Here is a 20598-nt window from a genome sequence, read left to right as displayed (position 1 = left end):
ATATTGAAGGCATGAGATTTTGGCGCTTCATATAACTCATTGGTTATCTATTATGACCAGGAGTCCAGGAATTGGCTTTGTATTTAGAGATAGTTATCTCTAAAAAGAATCTCATTCATAAGGTATACATAGGTCTCATCATTTAGCCCGTAGATCCAATAAGCCCGATGGGCTTTTATCCGGCCCGGCCCGTGAGAAAGTCAGTCAAATCCCGCTTCTGTGGGTAGAGGGCCGGGCTTAGTTTAGAGGTGTGAAACCCGGTCCAGCCCGCCAAAAGCCCACAAGGCCCGACCCGTAAAAGCCCATATGGCCCGACCCATAAAAAGTCTGTCAAGTAATAAAATATTATACATACATATTCTATTAGGTTTAGAATAAAACTATTACATTATGAAGCGACTATATGAAAGAAACTTTTTGAGATCGATCAACACCAACTGATATGATCGGTATATATATTTAGTGACCCTGTAAAAATTTCATCCAATTCGGACCTCGTCTGACCATCAAAATTTCTGGTAAACCGAAAACACCGCTAATATGGCATAAGGGAAAACCCATTACCAAGATGCGAACACAGAAAGCCGCTTGCATATCTAAAATCACCTCATTTTTGTAACTGATCGTGCGCAGTTTCACCAAGGAAACTCATTTGGCAAAGCCCCGGTCAATGGGGTTTTAATATGTCAAAATACCTCTTTTTTGGTTGACTGTAGGTATAAATGGTCAAACCATGTCCAAAACGAACGAAATTTTTACGAGATCCCTAAATATATATACCGATCACATATGCTAGTGACGATCGACCATATTTCAAACTGGAGTTGTCGATCGCTAAAGTGTCAACTAATGTATTATAACTTTTATATTAGGTTTAGAATAAAACTATCGCATTATGAAACAACTATATAAAGGAAACTTCTCGGGATTGATCGACACCAGCCGATATGATCGGTTTATATATATATATATATATATATATATATATATTTAGTGACCCTGTAAAAATTTCATCCAATTCGGATCTCGTCTGACTGTTGGAATTTTCGGTAAATCGTAACACCACTAATATGACCTAAGAGAAGACCCATTACCAAGATGCGAACGCAAAAAAAACCGTTTACATATCTAAAATCATCTAATTTTTGTCATTGATCGTACACGGTCGCACTGAGAAAACCCATTTAGCAAAACCCCGGTCAATGAGATTTTAACATGTCAAAATGCATCTTTTTTTGTTGACTATAGGTATGAACAGTCAAACCATGTCCAAAACGGATGAAATTTTTACGGGATCTCTAAATATATATATATATATATATATATATATATATCAATCACATCTGCTGGTGTCGATCGACCATATTTTGAATTTGAGTTGTCGATCGCCGAAGTGTCCACTAATGTATCTTAACCTTTTATATTAGGTTTATAATAAAACTATCGCATTATGAAACAACTATATGAATGAAACTTCTCAGGATCGATCAACATTATCCAATGTGTAAAATTGTCATCCAATTCGAACCTCGTCTGATCGTCAGAATTTCTAGTAAACCAAAAACACAACTAAGGGAAAACCCATTATCAAGATGCGAACGCAGAAAGCCGTTTGCATATCTAAAATCACCTAATTTTTGTCATCGATCGTGCGTGGTCGCACAGAGGAAACGTATTTGACAAAACGCCTATTTTTTTGGTTAACCGTATGTATGGACGGCCAAACCATATCCAAAACAAACAAAATTTTTACAGGATCCCTAAATATATATATCAATCATATCTATTGGTGTCTATCGACAATGTTTTGAAATTAAAATTTATTTGTGATTTTGTTTTTATGAATGTTTTCTAATAATTCTTTTATTGTTCTAAATTTTTAAATAAGAATATTATGTTTTTTTTTTCTAATACAAATCACAAGACGCGGCCCGTAAAAGAATAATACTGGAAGCAGCATCTGTAAGGTTAACTTGTGTATTCTATATTCAGCAACCTATATACCTAAAGAGTGCATTTGAATATAAATAACAAGTTACACGACATCAAATAGGATTTTAATATATTCTTACAAATGATTTACAGATTCATCAGAACAAGAAATTAGCATCCAGTACACATTTATCACAAGAAAAAAAATAACTCCGGTTTGGGAGTAAAGGGGAATAGACTTTCACCAAAATGTTCAAACAATGATGCAACTACATTCCCAACATCAGTCTCTTCTTTCCATACCTGAGCAAGACCAGTAGGCCCCTTTACCATTTGGCTACTGCCATCCCTTCCTGACATTTGTTCCTTTGGCAACTGGTGGGACATCGATGATACACCAACATTCAAGCTCCCAACAGATGATGAAAATCCACCTGCAACACCTTGCATGTCAACTTGCATGGAGTTCTTCGGTAATGCTCCAACCATGCCATCATGAGCTAATTTTTTTAGTGGTGGTTGCAGCATCAAGTTGTTGGTGCTTGCTTTGCGTTTATCTTGATTAAAGAGGAAACCGTTAACCAGGAGATTGATAATGTGGAAGTGTAGATGTAAAGTTATCAAGTTAAATGAGGTAAACCTAAATGGAGAAGCTATCTAAAGGGAGCCTATGCATATATATCTCTAAGCTAACTGGTCTCATGAAGTAATTGTATCTAAATGAACATCTACGGACCTCCCTACATGTGCACAGAGAATGAGAAGCTCCCAACAAACCAACAACAGGTCACTATAATCATTATGGGATTTGAAGCTGCTGTAATCCCCACTTTTCGTCAAGTTTATATGAACATAAAACCTACATGCACATATATACTGGTGACAAGATTCACAAAGCTCATCTTCAAATGTTTTCTGCTTTTACTAAATGTCGGACCTCATATTCTAGGTGATTTACATACACTGACCCTAGCACATAGACATTATCACAGTATACCCTATCACCTCTCCCCACCCTAACCATCAAGTGCTCTTAAAACTCCCTCATCTATAAGATATTTATCATCAGAAGTGCATAGATATAATAGTAGAGACAAATCAAAACCATAACACAGAGATGCACAACTCATATCCAGGCATGTATGATGTATGTATCATAGCAAGTTAAAGAAAGGCATACTTGTATTTGTTGTTGCAATCTTTCCATTGCTCTTCCAAACAGGATGAGCTGGAGGAGAGAGCAAACTGTGGAACATCTTGAATCGGTCATGCATGCATTGGCCAGCCGCACGCTAGAAGCAGTTTAGTTAGTTCCATGTTCCATTTGATAGGAAAACCATTAACAGAACAACATACTTCAGACTGAATTATGAACTAACCAGCAAGGCCCCATAGACACACCAAGCTTCACGTCTCTTTATCTCATTCTTTTGCTTCTCAAGTATCATTTCTGGCTCAAGAAGTTGCATATATGAATCCAGGTTTGGCAGTATAAGTAAGCGAACCTGTTCAAAGTGAAGAAGTGTAGCTTTAATTACAACAACACAAAAAGGAAAAGGCAGCTCTACTAGAAAAAGCAAAAGTCCACTCAGATGCAGGCAGCTATAATTAAGACTACACAAGAAACTGCTGATACACCAATGGTGCAACCTTTATAATGAAATTCCAATAATAATAAAGCATTTAGGAGGGTACCACATTCGGACCAAGAGCTGCTAGCCCTTGAATTGCACCATAATGTTGGGGTAATGCTTTGTTTGGGTCCAAGAAAGCATGAAGAAAAGTCCTTGTCATACGTGGCTGAAGATTATGATAAACATGTCCAAATCTGCCAAAATAAAGACATTGCTGATGGTTAGAAAGTAATCAAACCTAAGCGAATTAGAAATACTTCGAACTCCAAAGGCAGGATTTCCACATTCCAACACGCCCCCTCATGCCCCCTTCAGTGGGGCCCATGTCACCCAATTCTTACATTGGAGCTCGTAGGGCCAAGCACACTAATGGTTTTAGCTCCTACGCTATGTTAGGGTTAGAGCATCCAAGCTCACACCAAGTAATACTGTACACACACATACACATCTTCACATAAAGGCAACAACTCAATAACACAGAAATTCAGAATTGAAGAGTTATATTCTTGTCCCATGTAACCAATTTATTCAGAAAATGAAATTTCAAAAAAAAAAAAAAGATTGGTGTCGGGCTATGCTCTTTTTTTTTTTTTTTTCAATTTAGTCTTGGATCAGGTTTGTGCGAACATCGTTCTTGGTTTATTAAAACGAGCCCGACTGTACATTATAATGTATTGCCCAACTCATATGTTAATGTAAAGCCATCAAATGAATGATTTGAAAGTTCATGGCACATGCCCACCTTTACCTCTGTATGTATTTTTATATGTTATTAAAATGACCTTCTGATATGAAGAAAAATTTTCGGTGCATATGGATGAAACATGAATAACCAAATTGAAACTAATAATCATACCATCTTCTTTGGAGCACACTTATATTCCTTAATAACTTGCCAATGCATTTGCATAATGTAGTCGCATATGATTTTGCCTCAACCAAAGAAATAAACTTAGGAAAGAAAGAATCTTCACCTTTTGCAAATTGAGGAAACCAGGTTGGCAGTAAAGTTTCTAAGTTCCCAGTGATTGTCAGTATATCTATTACCTAGTCTTTTTGCAACAAGGCAGGTAATAACAGATGGCATCAATTGGTGGAGCTGGAAAAAATTACCAAATTAGATGGATAAATCCATTTGAAATTGTGTATAAATACATAAACGGGTCAATAACAATGCAAATAAGGTCATCCTACTTGTACATCAAAAGTTGAAGTGCTTACATAAAGCTCAACATGTATGTGAGGATTTTGAAGAAGGCTCCGCACAAGACGCATCAAAGCGAATAGGTAGAGAAAATTATTCAAATTCCGCGTAACCTGAGATGATTACAAGAGATGAGTACCATATAGTAATGAGTTCCAGTTTGGGGTTACCATCAAAGGATTACCTCATCAGCAACGAAACATGTAAAGTAAGGGACCAATGGCTGGAGCCCGGAATCTGTTGCCAAGCTCACTAATGCTTGTTGAAACAGGTTTGAGCTGGACCTTTGAGTAAGCCCTGTAATCTTCTCAAAGTAAAGCTGCAGAAACCACAGAGATATTATGGTACTAAAATGTTATTTTGTGAAAAAGGCATACAAAACATTGGAAGAGATTTACCTGGAGTTCCCTTGATAGTACATGCTTAACGGGCCATTTAACATCTACAGGAAGTCCATCTTCCTTGTATTCAGATTTTTTGATATCAGAGTAAACAGCAAGTGCTGAATAGAAAAGCAGAACCGCAACCCACATCAATTATAAAATTATAAAAGACATAAAACTTCAGAAGGCGACACAAAGATGACTGCATATAGTAACTGAATTATTGAAAAAGGGTCACATCATCAATAATTAGAGAAGTATTTGAACAAACAGGCTTTATGTATCTATGTAAATAATAATTCAAGGTACCATGCCTGCCTCAGCATGGTAGACTAGGACAATAACTTGGTAAAATATAAAATTCCTCATTCAGCCAAGAAATCTTGCACCAAAATTCAGGCATGTACCTTCAACTGGAGCATTTTCTGGAACTGCAGGTTGAACACCTTCGATTGCCAGCCAGTGAGAAGCAACTGATACATCAAATGGTGCTTTTGGCACGGGTGCCTCAATCACCTGTATGTATAATACGAGACATAATAGATGAGAAGTAAAGAAAAAACATTAAAAATTAGCATGAAATTATTTATAAAGGTATTTATAAGTTCTTACATCTTTAAATTCAACATCTTTGTCATCAATGTAGAACAAATCCCTATGTCCAGCAGCTCTCTTGAACCTCAAAGGATCTCCAGAAGCAAAGCCATATATCGGCTAAGGCAGGCAAAAGAGAAACAAACTATTATTCTTTTTACAAGAAAGTACACTATGAGCCTAGGTAGATAAGACTAGAAACAGAAAAAGAACCCTAAAGTCGTAAACCATAACCACAGCATATGAATAACAACACAGCTTACCTCCACATTTCTCAATTTAAGTGCGCTATCCACATCATCTGTAGTAAGAATAGTCCGTCGCGAGTGCCTCATACATTTGATGGCCTCCTGCAATTCAAGATTCAAACACTTCCATCAATTGCTACTACAAAGCACTCCTCTCAAACACTTCACAATTGGTACCTTATATCAACACTACTTTAATAAGAGTTTTGCACTGCTAGACCATTTCAGTATGTCTGATTCCTATATCTAAACCTGACCCTGAACTAAAGCTTAGTTCTTTCTACACAATGGCAATGATAACCACGCAGATTGGGAGAGAAAAAGTAATGATAAAACAAAAACAAGATGGAAAAACCTGCATGATCTCGCGAACGCGGTACTCAACATCAGGGGTGAGAGCAAGTGCAACATCAGGAGACAAATTGGTGATGCCAATGCTCTGTGCTATGACCTCAATTGCTTCTTTAGGGACGTTGCTCATCTTCTTTTGTTGGGTAGTGTTTACTTCACTCAATCAATCTTCATAGCAAGAACCCACTTGGTTGGAAACTGAGTATGTTATTTCTAGATATATGATAGAAAGAGAAACCCAAGAACTCACCTGGGTCAGCTACATATGATATAATTTATGTAAGAAAGTTACCTTATAACGGATTGACTGCCGATGTTGGAGTTGCAGGGCTTAGAGAAGAGACAGTAGCTGGGTTCGTACGAGGATAGAGAAGGAACTAAACCAGCCAGTTTCTACTATGGGGGATCTCGTCTAAAATAAACATAATTGTCATTGCTATTTTATAACTCAGATATTATGATTGTTGACTGCCCTTTCTTGACTTGCTTCTTCATTTCACTCTACAATTTACTGGCTGAACTCAGATCTCGATTTTCAATTTCTCTCATCAAGGAGATTAGTTTCTTTGTATTTCTAACAAATTTAAACCAAAAGGGGATTGAAGGAAGAAATACAAATAAAACACCCTACATCCTAAGTTTTGAAGATAATAAAAAAACATAGCATTAGTCTATCAACCGCTGATTAACTTGATGGCCAGGCGTAGCTACGACATCTGCCATAAAATTTGTCTAAATAAACATGGGTAAATTCAATCAAATTCGATAGACTGAAATTTAGTAGCCAAGTTCTAAAATGATGAACCTAGGTGTTGATGCACAAAATAAAATTCAATATTTCCATTGATTTAATCGATTAGGAGTTTAAAGGAGACTCATTTTGAGGATTGGTAATGTTGTGTACCAAAGCAGCTTGTAGCGCAGCTCTAGGACCAAAGCCTACAAATGCAAGAGCATATGAATGACCTAGTGACTTTGCCCATCTCAAACTATAAAATCTTGAGCATTTTTTTAGCAGTGAGCCATCAAAGTTATGTTTCATAAATTTTGAAAGAAGAGCCCCTCCCCTATAAGAGTCGCTTTTCTCTTTCAATAAGAAAATCGTTGTATCTTCGTGCCTCCTACTCAAATCAAGGACTTGAATCAAGACAAGTACTGATGTGCAACTCAATCCTTTTTTATGCAATTCTTACGTGAGTTATTCCTATGCGTTACTAAAAAGAAAATTGGTTCAATGTTCTTAAATTCACAAGCGCTATATACTGTATGTAATTTGTCTTTAATCCCTAATATTCATTATTCAAAGCCCACCCCGAAATTAACATCCCACAAATTTCTGCACAAGCAATTTTATAGCCACCAAACCAAACAATAAATGATTTAGAAATTACAGCTTTTGTTTCCAATGTGCCATTTGAACTACAGGCTTCCATCAGTGTGACAAAACATGCAGTTTATTCAAGCAAGGATAGCTCACTGCAGCCATTTACAACTAGATAAAACCAGAGAATGAAAATATGACAGAAGTTAAGTACTTCAAAGCTCGCAATGAAAATTTACAATTATTTATACACCTCTAAATTCACAAACAAGTATCGAGAGAGCCGAATGCAATTTCACAACCAAAGATCATTCCATAGCATCACACACAAACAGCAGCAAACAGGAGTTCATTGTGCCCTATGGACTCAAGAGTTAATATAATTACAAGTATTTGATCAACAAGAATATCACAGCAACCAGACCCACAATACCAAGCACAGCTAAAAGCATGCACATGCAGGAGCAACCACCCTTTGTGCGTTTATTCAAAGCTGCCAAATTCTTCTGCACTCGCTGTTTTTACAATATTGAGAAAGACCAAATAGTATGAGAACATTGCACCGATTAGTGAAAAAAAAAAGAACAAAGAAATGAAAGCAATTTAAAGTAACTCCAGCGACTGCTCAGAGGATATAATACAAAATGAAGAAATTTTTTTCCAATTTTTAACCAATAAAGTTCTAAAGATGACGAGTTTTCATTCTTTTTACACTACTGCAGTTAACTGAAGTAGCAGTAGCAGAATATTCAGGTCTTGTTAGCCAAAGAAAAGATATATTGGGTTACACAGAGTACAACACTACATCCAGTATCTTGCTCTATATATGCACAAGCAAACAAACAAGAGAGCATCCTACTGATTCTAGTTGGCAAGCCTCTTTAACACCGAATAGCATAAAGAAATGCAACTTTTGGAAAAGCTATTGGTGCATCATTGAACATGGTTTTTAAGTGTATTGAGCTTTTAGTTCAAGCAACACAATGCTTTTGTAGTACTTGGTTCATGCTAACAGGACATTTCGTTAGGAAGATGTAAACTCAAAAGCTATCCAAATCCTAATTTATCCATTATGGCTGGCCAAGGAAAATGGAGTTCTACCATTCAAATCACTTCCTTACTTTATCCATCTATTTCCAAGCAATAAGGATATTCAATATGTTAAAATACATAAAAGATAACATTACCCGTAGCCGGGAGTCAGTAACATCCACATGTTCATCCAAATCATCCTGCACAAATGGGAAGATATAATAAGTAATACTCAAGATAATCAAAATGCTTGAGAAAAGTAGTGATTACAATTTAGAAAGAATAAACCAGTTAGGCAGTGGGAATTCAAATACGATAACGTACGATGAGCCTTGTGTGCAGAGTGAGTTCTTCGTTGACTGCCAATGCAATATGTTTAGTGCTTACTACAGTCTCCTCCAATCTGTCAAGCCCCTCATCTTGTTCTGAAAAAGGTAGACTGTAAATAAACTAAAGATACAGATTCTGAAAGCCTTTCAATAAAAGAAACATGAGAAATACAAGAAAGGTTTGTTCTGATTAAGTTAAGGAACTTGCCTTTCATAACTTGCCGCTGAAAACCAACAAGGCCATAGTTGTCCAGGCCAGTTGTTCGGCCCATGGCATCAGCTTTACTTATTTCAGGTCCAAGCAAGCTGTCTCTGTTGCCAGCGTGTGATGTCAATGTTGAAGACATCTGGTTAACTTTTGATCTCAAATTTCCAACCATGTCCTTCCGACGATTCATCTCTTTGGCTGATCTGTTGGCCACAATATATAGGCAGCATAAAAGAATTTCAGATGATGATAACAAGAATTAATACTCTCAATTATCAAAGATTATCTTATTAAAAATCGTATCCAAATGGGGATCATATGAAATACCAACTCAACAAACTCATAGCATGGGGATAATTCCCTGCATATGCAACAGAAGTAGGAAAAGAGACAGATTTAAACAAATTTTTTAAGTTAGAGATCTATTCAGCCGTATCTCAGATTGTATTATATACTGCACCAATCAACCGTAATGACTTACATGTGCTGCTTTCCGGGAAGTGTTGACAATTCAGACTGTAAGCTATCAAGTCTAGTCCCCAATATTGTAACTTTCCTCCGAATAGCAGAGACATGACGCTGAGTTTCTGGACCCGACGCAGGAAATTGACTCCGCTCAGATATCATACCACTAATATCATCACCAAGTTTTACTGCTTCATTATATTCCTTCATCCATGAGTCCGCAGAAGATGCCATCGCTCTGTAGTACATAGGTGCAGATTGATTCAACATTTACACAATCAGTTACTATTTCAAATAAATGAAAACAGCAACGAAATCGGTATATATCTTGAGTCTAACATAAATAACAGAAAATACATCAAGGAACACAAAAATAGAAAAGTAAATCCAAAATCTCTCTCGTTAATTCTTATACTTAAGGGAACATTATATTACATGTTTTGTCTATACAAGGCAACAAGGCAAGAGCTTGCAGCCGTCCCTGTATCGGGATAACATACATGAAAGCAGCTGTGAAGTACATTGCATAATAATGTCACCCCAACCCTGTCTTTCATTCGAAAAAGCGGGCCACACCAGCCCTAACTTAAATTCCCAGTTCTAAGCTAAGCAGGCTACATGAACATTATTGTTAAGCTCAAATCAACAAACAAACAAACAAAAAAAATCAAAATTCAATTCAATCGAATCAAAGTAAAATTCAAGAAATTCCAGCTGAATCCAAGTAAATGTTAATTCAAGACAGAACAGAGTCCCCGAAAAGGAAATCGACATTGACCAAAGAAACAAACACGGAAGGAACAAACTGATCGGGAACGTTAAAGAGAGGAAAGCACAAGACCAAGAAAAGAAACATGATCGCGAACCTGAATCAGGGATTGCGATTGGGGAACAGTCGTGGAAGATGGGAAAGAAAGTAGGAGGAGAGTCCGAGACTGGATAGGGGATGCTGCGATTTAGAAAAGAGAGAATTGAATCGGAGACGGCGTACGACACCACCAATACCCAGTATTCGACTCCTTTTCCGATCACGACTGGCGTTTTTTATTTTATTTTATTTTATATTATGAATGGGATTGCTTGCTTATCCTGCGGTGTGTGTACTTGTATTATTAAGTTAATGAATTTTATCTTGGTGCAACCCGTCATTCCGTTTTATTGTAAAATAAACTTTATATTATTCTTTTTCTAATAATATAAAACTCTTCCGTATCAGACTAAGTGGCCGGGTTAATAAGGGTTAAAATAGAATTTTAAATTTAGATTAAGTTTAAAATTTTCCTAAAAATATTTTTGGTGGTCAAAATAGAAAACTTATGTAGTGCTCGATATTATTCTTTATTTTGATTTTTTTTGGGGGATTTCATAATTTCTATTAATTAGAAAGATCATCTCGCTCGGTCAAGTTAAGGGATTCGAAAAGTAATGCACGGACTAACATTCAACAAAGACTAGGTGATCTTGCTTAGACAAACTCTATATTAGCATCAAGAAACTTCCTTTTCAGACATAAATAAATGGACGGACTTTCATGAAATTATGAGCAACATTCCAAAAACAAACAAACAACCAAACAAGAAGGTTTAAACAAAACAAAACTAATCAGACAAGTACTTGTAATGAATTCAGCAATGACACCTTCCTTCTTGGTATTTTGTTTATTTTAGACCTCTTGTATTCAAGTCCAAATTGTGTAGGACTGTAGGCTCGTGGCCATGCCTTTTCTTTGCAATTATAAGACCTTGGATCGGTATTAAGCAAAAGAAAGAAGTATTATCCTTTCACATAAACATGTCCCTTCATAATTCTCAGATGATCAGGAACTAGCTGTTTGTTATGCACATTTTACAACTTGCAATAATCTCCATGGGCAACGTCTAGTACTCAGAGTATCAATACTCAACACATCAGATACATTGTCAACCATAAGATCCTAACAAATAGATCACGTGGTTGTGATTTAATACATGATGACCAGTTTGACCCTTCAATATTAGAAGAGGTGAAGACCACATGAGGAGAGGACCACAAGGTGAGGACAACATGACATGTAAAAATATTTTTAAAAATTTCAAAATTATTTAAATTAATCAACACAAAATGACATGGACAAACAAGCCGCAAGAATTGCGCCACATGTCTCTTTATTGATTTTTAGTTAATTTTAAAAGATCTAACATCTTCTAAAAATCGTAAAAAAATAGTTCCAACACCCTAAAAATTCACCAAATATTATCACGCAATCAGGATACTTAGTTCTATCTACCCATGTAAAAGTTTTAAAATAATTTTGATTGCACGATACTACTGCTATTAGGGAGGTAGTGTGATAATTATGCTCGACCGCATAAATCGAGACCTAAACGACTACGAATTTTGGTGAATTTTGTACTGTATCAATATCGTAACGTAAATCACAACGTACCTACTAATGTTGCATGACATTCGTATTATGTTATATGTAAATGCATTTGTTTATAAACTAATTATACTGAGAAAATAAAATTTTATAAAATCGACCGTAGGATACCGTCTCTATAGTGTGCTATGACTGTGGTAGAAAATTCACTAATTTTAGGTAATGTTTGGTTCTCGATCCACACGGTTAGCTCTTTGTACCTCATACCCTCCTAAGGAGAGCTATGTTACGGAAACATAATTATTCAAATATTTTTGCATGAGTTGATAGAGCACGGTAATGACAACGCATATGATTTTATGTGGAAGTTTTTGGAAATCTATGATATTTTTAAATGTTTTTTTGGTTGCGAAATTATTTAAAATAATCATAAAATTACAAGGACAAATGTGCGGCCAGGATTGCGCCATGCGTCCATTTATTTGACTTTTTGTCACTTTTGAAGGATTTAACATCTTCTAAAACTCATAAAAAATAGTTTTAACGCTCTAAGAATTCTCCAAAAATTACCACGCAATCAGGATAGTTAGCTCTATCTACACATGTAAAAATTTTAAAATAATTTTAAATGCATTACACGACTGTCCTTAGAGAGATAGTGCTGAAATCATGATTGACCGCGTAAATCGAGACCTAAACGATTACGAAATTCGGTAAATTTTGTACACCATATCAATATCTCAGAAACCTAATTACATCCAACGATCGAAATTTTATTTTATAATTTTTACTCATGTGAATCATAACGTATTTACTAATGTTATATGACATTCATATTAGTTATAAGTGAATGCGTCCGTTTACTAACTATATTGAGGAGGTAAAATTAGGACAAATCGACTGTAGAATATTGTTGCTATAGTGACAAAATGACATGGACAAATAATCAAAACAAAATGATATGGACAAATAAGCGGCTAGAATTGCACTGCGTGTCTATTTTTCTGACTTTTACTTAATTATGAAAGATCTAACATCTTCTAAAAATCACAAACAATAGTTCTGACCCTCTAAAAATTCACCAAATTACCACGCAATTAGGATACTTAACACTATCTATCCATGTAAAAGTTTTAAAATAATTTTGATTGTGTGATACGACTGTTCTTAGGGAGATAGTGTGTTAGTTAGGCTTGAACGCATAGATCGGGACCCAAACGATTACACAATTTAGTGAATTGCGTACCATATCAATATCTTAGTAATTTGATCACATTCAACGGTCAGAGTTTTATTTTGTGAAATTTAATAACATAAATCATAACGTGTCTACTAATGTTAAATAACATTCATATTAGGTTATATGTAAATGCGCCCGTTTATAAACTAACTATATTGAGGAAATGAAATTTAGAAAAATCGACTGTAAGATATCATTGCTATAGTTTACTATGATCATGATAGAAAATCCACTAATTTTAGGTAACGTTTGGTTTTCAGTCCACATGTTTAGCTCTTTGTACCCAATACCTTCTTAATGAGAGCTATGTTATATGAACATAATTATCCAAAATGTTTTGCATGAATTGATAGAACATGGTACTGGAAACGCGTGAGAATTTTTTGCGGAATTTTTCGGGCACCTATGATATTTTTAAATATTTTTAAAGTTGCGAAATCATTTAAAATAATAAAACAAAATGACATGTACAAACGAGCAACCATAATTGCGCCACGTGTCACTTTATTTGACTTTTTACTAAAAGTCATAAAATATAGTTCAAGCTCTCTAAAAATTCTCCAAAACATTACCACGTAATCAGGATAGTTAGCTCTATCTACCCATGTAAAAACTTTAAAATAATTGTAATCGCTGAACATGGCTGCCCTCAGGGAAGTAGTGTTTAAATTAGAGTTGACCGTGTAGATCGAGACCCAAACGATTACGAAATTTGGTGAATTTCGTACCATATCAATATCTCTGTAAAATTATCACATCCAATGGTTAACGTTTTATTTTATAATTTTTAGTCACATGAATCACGACGTGCCTATTAATGTTGCCTAACATTCATATTAAGTTATATGTAAATGCGTCTGTTTATAAACTAACTCTACTGAGAAATAAAAATTTGAAACAATCGACCGTATGATATCGTCACTAAAGTACTATGACCGTTGTAGAAAATTCACTAATTTTTTGTAACGTTTGGTTCTCAATCCACATGTTTAACTCTTTATACCCCATACCCTCTTAATATTTAAAATTCTGTTACAAAATCAAAATTGTTCATGTGATCCAACTCTAACCGTTTATTTATCAATATTCATTAAATATATATGACGTCAAAATAATAAAATATTTTATTTAAAGAGTAAAAAAATAATGGAATAGTTTTAAAGATGAAAAATAGAAAAATTTAACCCTCATCTACTTACAATATTAGCAAAAAAAAAGTTTTAACCTTCGGAGTAGATTTTGAATAACTCAAGTGGATGACACTGGTAGCCTGACAACTGCTATGTCATTTTCTATGTGACATTTTTGTTTTAAAAAGGAGAGGAGATGAATTAATACTCAGAGCACTAAAGAATTTTCGAATCTCCATGTTGCACATCGAGCATTGCCGTAAGCACCATATCAATCAGGAAGTACAAAATAAGCAGAGTTACTTCCTCTTGGAAGATTTTTCGTCGTACATTCTTAATGTAAGACAGAAGTACACGTCTTATTTAAACTACAGAACAAGCATTGCTCGGTACCCAAATAATCAACTTACACAACTGATTTGAAGAAATGTGGTCATAAGATAGATTTTCCTGGGAAGATGCATATCTTATTTCTTTTGAGATTATCATCACATCAGGCTTTAAGAGACTCCCCCACTTTGACAAGGTCCTCAAGTGCTTTTGAGATCTGTTGTTCTGTCAAACCTTCCAGCCGGACACCCCTCTCAACACCCAAGTCTGATTTATAAACAAAGTCAAAAGAAGTAACAAGCTTGAATAAGTGATTAACCGTTCAGTAAAGATTTAAGATCATGATGGGTACTAGGATAAAGCACACAGATTTACAGAATGAAGTTAACTAATGCTGTCAATGAATACAAAAAAAATGGCAAATGCAAAGTGAAACTGTTACCCACGAGGGTGAATGCTGGCAAACCAAGACCTTACATTTCTAATGTTGCTTAGATGTAAATGTTAATCATAGGTAGGTAAATGTTAATCATAGGTAATGAAAAGCAAGGTTCAAGTTTGGGATACCTAAGGATATTTCTTACCTTGTACAAAACAATAAACAATAGAAAAAGGTATGGCTCCAACCCAAAGTAATCCAAGAATCACTTGTTGGAAATTTGAAGAAATAATATTAGTTTGGTCATTCAAGCTCCAAATATAAGCAAGCCATCCTCCTGTAATTGCCCTATACTAAAATTTGAGTCACTTTTATCCGAAAGTACCTATGAGTAACTCCAAACAAAAGAATGTGGATTGATAGTAACAGAGAAGCTGGTGTGGTTCATTCTATAGCACACTTATCTTTAGGTGCCTATTGCTTTTCCTACAAACTTTTTCAAGAATCTGCTACCGTGTTTCGTTAACTTTAGGCTCACTATTCCCCTTAAATTTGGTGTAAAGAGAGAGGAACATGTGAATTGTGAGGTGTGTCTTAAAGGAAATGCATAATGTGAAAGAGTGATAAAAAAGAGATGGCTTCCATATGTGAGAAAAAAGTCTCCAGGTAATTGAAGTTTTTATCAGCTTTCCTTTGCTTGTTATAAGTCAAACTACTACAAGATGATAAGAAACCTGATCAAAGAAAAATATGTTTGCATACATCGAGCTGTTTCTGAACAACATTCACATCTTTGAGGCATTAACTTAGTGTCAATAGCTATTGATTATCATCATTGCCAAAGTAATGAGTCTTTTAAAGCCACAACTTCATTGAACAGATGAGAATTTGAAGAATACACATCGAAGACCACCACATGCTAAAGCTTGTCAATGTATCTGAGGTCAAAACCTTCTTCTTTTTTTGGTATCAAGCAAGGCTCACAGAGCCTAAAAAGAGAGAAAGAAACTAAAGCCTAGTTAGAACATGACACTCTCCTAGCTCCAGTAACCGCAGCAAGTTCATCAATATAGAACTGAGCAGCATGGACAGGCATTGTCAAATGTAACAAGACCCTTTGCATGATTTAAGCTCATTTTGGCTAGAGAAGCCAAAACCTTCTTTAAGCCATACTAAACTAAAAGTCTAAAACTCATGTTAAACAGCCACAGCTTTTCACCAATTGATCCTAAATCTCCTATGCACTTGGTTGGTGCAGCTCACAAACACCATTGCATATGCACATTTCTATGATAACACGGGTAACTCTATGTAATTACTCTTCTAACGGAAACACATAATTCCCAGTAAAAAAAAACACATTAAAAACTAGAACTCTTTCCTTTAAGAATGAGCTGGAAGTAGCAGATTCAATCAGATAGAGCTAAATGTGAGAGCATCTCATACACTAATATTTCACATCATTTTCAAGTATTCAAAATCTCAAGGATATGAAAAGAAAAATGAAACCCACAAATGAATTAGTTAGAGGGGAGAATAGGAAAGAAATACCATATCTAGCCCAAAGCTGGGGCTCAATCCCACTGCTCTCGCGAATCAAGATGGGCAATTTGGGGTTCAACTTCTTGAGATCCTTGTAGTTCTTCTCCACAAATGTTCTGCAAATGCCATCACCCAATTTTCATCGTTATTGATGCCAAAAAGGAATCAAAAGAAGAAGAAAATGAAAGGGGTAGCAAACCTGGTGGTGGCGCTAGAAGGAGAAGACTGGCAGAGTAGGATCCTCAGCTCCTTTAAGTTCCGAGACAGATTTCCCCTCCATGCCATTTTACTTTCTCCGACTCTATCTTCTTCTCCTCTTTGGCTCTGCAACGAAGATTCACGCTGTGCCTAAATTTTATGCGTTTGGTGACTTTCAGGTTGAACTACATGTCGTTTTGAGTATACGACGTGTTGTCTTTCATTGAGTGAAATTTCAACTTTATCCCTTTTTGTTTGAGATATTATAGTAAGACCCAACAAATAGGTCTCATTATTTAGCACGCATATCTAAAAAACTCACGGAGAGCCGCAAGTCCGATGGGCTTTTACACGGCTCATTTCGCGAGAAAGCCCGCTTCCGTGAGTAGAAGGCTGAGCTTAGTGTAGGGTTGTGAAACTCGGCCCGGCCCGCCAAAAACCTGCAAAGTCTGTCAAGAAATAAAATATTATACATGTATATTATCTATTATACATATATCAATTATATGTTTTTTTTAATAATTATACATAAAATATTATATATGTTAATAATACTATATTTAAAATTTTATATTTCTTTATATTATAACTGTATACTAGATTTAAAATAAAATTGTAAGATTATGAAGCAACTACATGAAGTAAAGTTCTCGGGATTAATCGACACCAGCTGATGTCATCGGTATTTAGAGACTATGTTAAAACTTTATCTAATTCGGACCTCGTCTGACCGTCATAATTTCCGATAAACCGAAAACATCACTAATATACATAAGGAATGACCCATTACTAAGATGCGAACGTCGAAAGTCGTTTGCATATCTGAAATCATCTAATTTTTCTCACCGATCGTGCGCGGTCGAACCGAGAATACTCATTTGTAAAACCCTGGTCAATAGGGTTTTAATATATCAAAATACATCTTTTTTGTTGACCATAGGTATGGACAGTCAAACTATATCCAAAACGGATGAAATTTTTACGGGGTCCCTAAATATATATACCGATCACATCTGCTAGTATAGATCGACCGTATTTAGAACTGGAGTTATCGATCGTTGAAGTGTCCACTAATGTATCATAACCTTTATACTGGGTTTTAAAATAAAATTATCGCATTATGAAGTGACTATATGAAGGAAACTTCTCAGGATTAATCGACACCAGCCGATGTCATTGGTACTTATATATAGTGACCCTATAAAAATTGCATCTAACTTGGACCTTGTTTGACCGTCAGTTTTCTGGTAAGCCTAAAACAACACTAATATGCCCTAAGGGAGTAAGGGATGATCCATTACAAAGATACGAACGCCGAAAAACGTTTGCATATCTAAAAATCACCTAATTTTTGTTACCTATCGTGCGTGGTCACACTGAGAAAACTCATTTGGCAAAGCCCGAGTCAATGGGGTTTTAATATGTCAAAACGTTTTTTTTTGTTAACCGTAGGTACGGACGGTCAAACCATGTTCAAAACGGACGAAAATTTTACGAGTTATCTAAATATATATACCGATCATATCTATTAGTGTCGATCGGCCATATTTCGAACTGGAGTTGTCGATTGCTGAAGTGTCCACTAATGTATCATAACCTTTATATTAGGTTTATAATACAACTATCGCATTATGAAGCGACTATATGAAGGAAACTTTTCGAAATTGATCGACACCATCCGATGTGATTGGTATATATATTTAGTGACTTTGTAAAAATTTCATCTAATTCAAACCTCGTTTGACCATCAAAATTTCCGGTAAATCAAAACACCACTAATATGCTCTAAGGGAAGACCTATTACCAAGATGCGAATACCGAAAGCCGTTTGCATATCTGAAATCACCTAATTTTTGTTACCGATCGTGCGTGGTCGCAACGAGGAAACTCATTGGGCAAAGCCCTGGTCAATGAGGGTTTTAATATGTCAAAACGCCTCTTTTTTGTGACTGTAGGTACGGACGGTCAAACCATGTCTAAAACAGACGAAATTTTTATGAGTTCCCTAAATATATATACGGATCATATATGCTAGTGTCGATCGACCATATTTCGAACTGGAGTTGTCGATCGCCAAAGTGTCCACTAATGTATCATAACCTTTATATTATGTTTATAATAAAACTATCGCATTATGAAGCGAATATATGAATGAAACTTCTCGGAATCGATCAACACTATCCGATGTGATCGATATATATATTTAGTGACTATTTTAAAATTTCATCCAATTCGGACCTTATTTGACCGTCATAATTTCCGGTAAACCAAACACCACTAATATACCATAAGAGATGACTCATTACCAAGATGCGAATGTCGAAAGCTGTTTACATATTTAAAATCACCAAATTTTTGTTACCGATTGTGCATGGTCGCAACGAGGAAATTGGTTTGACAAAGTCCCGATCAATGAGGTTTTATTATGTCAAATCGTCTCTTTTTTGGTTGACCGTAAGTACGAATGGTCAAACAATGTTCAAAACGAACGAAATTTTTACAGGGTCCCTAAATGTATATATTTATCACATCTACTAGTGTCGATCGACAATATTTCGAGATTAAAATTTATTTGTGACTTTTTTTTAGAATGTTTTCTAATAATTCTTTTATTGTTCTAAACCCTGAAATAAGAGGATTATGTTCCGGTAGAATTACTATTCTACCCTTATGTGTGTCTTAGCCTAATAGGTTTCCTGTTAGGAGATAGATTAGCATCTCCGTAATAGATTAGGACTCCGAATCCTACGGGATTGTGGTTTTGTAAATACCTATATATAGGCCACCATATCATTCAATAATACACAATTATTTCATCCTGCATCACGTTATCACGCACTTTGCCCTAAAACCCTGAACTTTTAGAGCCCTATTTTTTTTCTCTCTCTTCTCCTCCGCCGGCCGCCGTCGATTCCACGTTCCGGCCTCTCCTCGCCGGTGCACCTCCTGCTCACCGCCGCATCGCTGCACCTCCAGCCCTGCAGCCCCTCCCCGCAGCCCCTGCACGCATCCCCGCAGCCCCTGCCGCAGCTCCTGCCCGCAGCCCTGCACGCAGCCCCGCAGCCCCTGCCCGCAAGCCCTGCACGCAGCCTCGCAGCCCCGCAGCCCCTGCATGCAGCACCGCAGGGTGTCCTCCGCATTCGCTCCGCAAAAACATCTTTTTGCCCCGCAAGTCCCCGCATCAAAGCCTTCAAAATTACTCCTCCCGCATATTCACGCAAGAGACATGAAATTCACAAGCAAGGACTTCGCTCAAGAGAAGCTACTCTCGTATACTACAAACCTTCAAAAGTAAATTTTTCATAAACGTTCCCGCTTTTGAACGTATAGATATATTATATCGGGCGCTATTAGCCTTCTTCTTGTCTTAATTCCGGCCTTTCTTATAACGCCGATGAGACTATAGAGGGATGAGTTTCCCCTCTTGGTCGATGTTTTCTGTGTGACGATCCTGGGGGAGTCACGATTGTTTTGAAAGGGAAGTTAATCGATTTTCGTGTGGTCGCCTGAGTGCACCGCTGTTTTGGGTGTGATCATGAGTATCGCCGCTTGCATCGATTTTTCTTGTGACCATATACGTCACCCCTTCTAATTCCTATTATACTTGAATCTAATCGATTCCGTATTTGTTTTGTGGATGTCATCGCCATCTCGACCGGAATTTGGCATTCTTGATCTAGAAGGAAAGGAATACCACCGCTGGGTTTCCGACATGGAAC

The 20598-nt window shown here is 36.2% G+C and overlaps 3 protein-coding genes across 4 annotated transcripts; all 3 read right to left on the bottom strand.

Annotated features, from left to right (window-relative positions):
- Positions 1 to 2035: 2035 nt before the first annotated feature.
- LOC126787396 (transcription initiation factor TFIID subunit 6-like) lies at positions 2036 to 6877 on the bottom strand. Its single transcript, XM_050513290.1, has 13 exons — positions 6639 to 6877; positions 6351 to 6514; positions 6011 to 6097; positions 5766 to 5867; positions 5561 to 5669; positions 5169 to 5272; positions 4955 to 5089; positions 4788 to 4883; positions 4541 to 4665; positions 3628 to 3760; positions 3312 to 3437; positions 3113 to 3224; positions 2036 to 2489 (listed from the first exon to the last, which is right to left on the bottom strand). The coding sequence occupies exons 2-13, from the start codon at positions 6474 to 6476 to the stop codon at positions 2125 to 2127; spliced, it is 1620 nt and encodes a 539-aa protein (XP_050369247.1). The 5' UTR covers positions 6477 to 6514; positions 6639 to 6877; the 3' UTR covers positions 2036 to 2124.
- A 987-nt stretch (positions 6878 to 7864) lies between these two features.
- On the bottom strand, positions 7865 to 10786 carry LOC126787405 (syntaxin-52-like). Of its 2 annotated transcripts, XR_007671239.1 has the most exons (7): positions 10568 to 10786; positions 9718 to 9939; positions 9237 to 9439; positions 9024 to 9124; positions 8855 to 8899; positions 7972 to 8182; positions 7865 to 7915 (listed from the first exon to the last, which is right to left on the bottom strand). XR_007671239.1 is itself a non-coding variant. In XM_050513301.1 (6 exons), the coding sequence occupies exons 2-6, from the start codon at positions 9933 to 9935 to the stop codon at positions 8051 to 8053; spliced, it is 699 nt and encodes a 232-aa protein (XP_050369258.1). In that variant the 5' UTR covers positions 9936 to 9939; positions 10568 to 10786; the 3' UTR covers positions 7971 to 8050. The 2 variants fall into 2 exon arrangements, 1 of the variants encoding a protein (XP_050369258.1); XM_050513301.1 differs by lacking the exon at positions 7865 to 7915 and having other exon boundaries at positions 7971 to 8182.
- A 3861-nt stretch (positions 10787 to 14647) lies between these two features.
- Positions 14648 to 16969, bottom strand: LOC126787407 (NADH dehydrogenase [ubiquinone] 1 alpha subcomplex subunit 2). Its single transcript, XM_050513303.1, has 3 exons — positions 16881 to 16969; positions 16691 to 16797; positions 14648 to 15027 (listed from the first exon to the last, which is right to left on the bottom strand). The coding sequence occupies exons 1-3, from the start codon at positions 16964 to 16966 to the stop codon at positions 14924 to 14926; spliced, it is 297 nt and encodes a 98-aa protein (XP_050369260.1). The 5' UTR covers positions 16967 to 16969; the 3' UTR covers positions 14648 to 14923.
- Positions 16970 to 20598: the final 3629 nt, after the last annotated feature.

This window comes from Argentina anserina, chromosome 3, assembly GCF_933775445.1.
Source record: "Argentina anserina chromosome 3, drPotAnse1.1, whole genome shotgun sequence".
Classification (NCBI taxonomy): domain Eukaryota; kingdom Viridiplantae; phylum Streptophyta; class Magnoliopsida; order Rosales; family Rosaceae; genus Argentina; species Argentina anserina.
The sequence above is the reverse complement of the archived record's forward strand: the minus strand, read 5'-3'. Positions and strand labels throughout refer to the sequence as shown.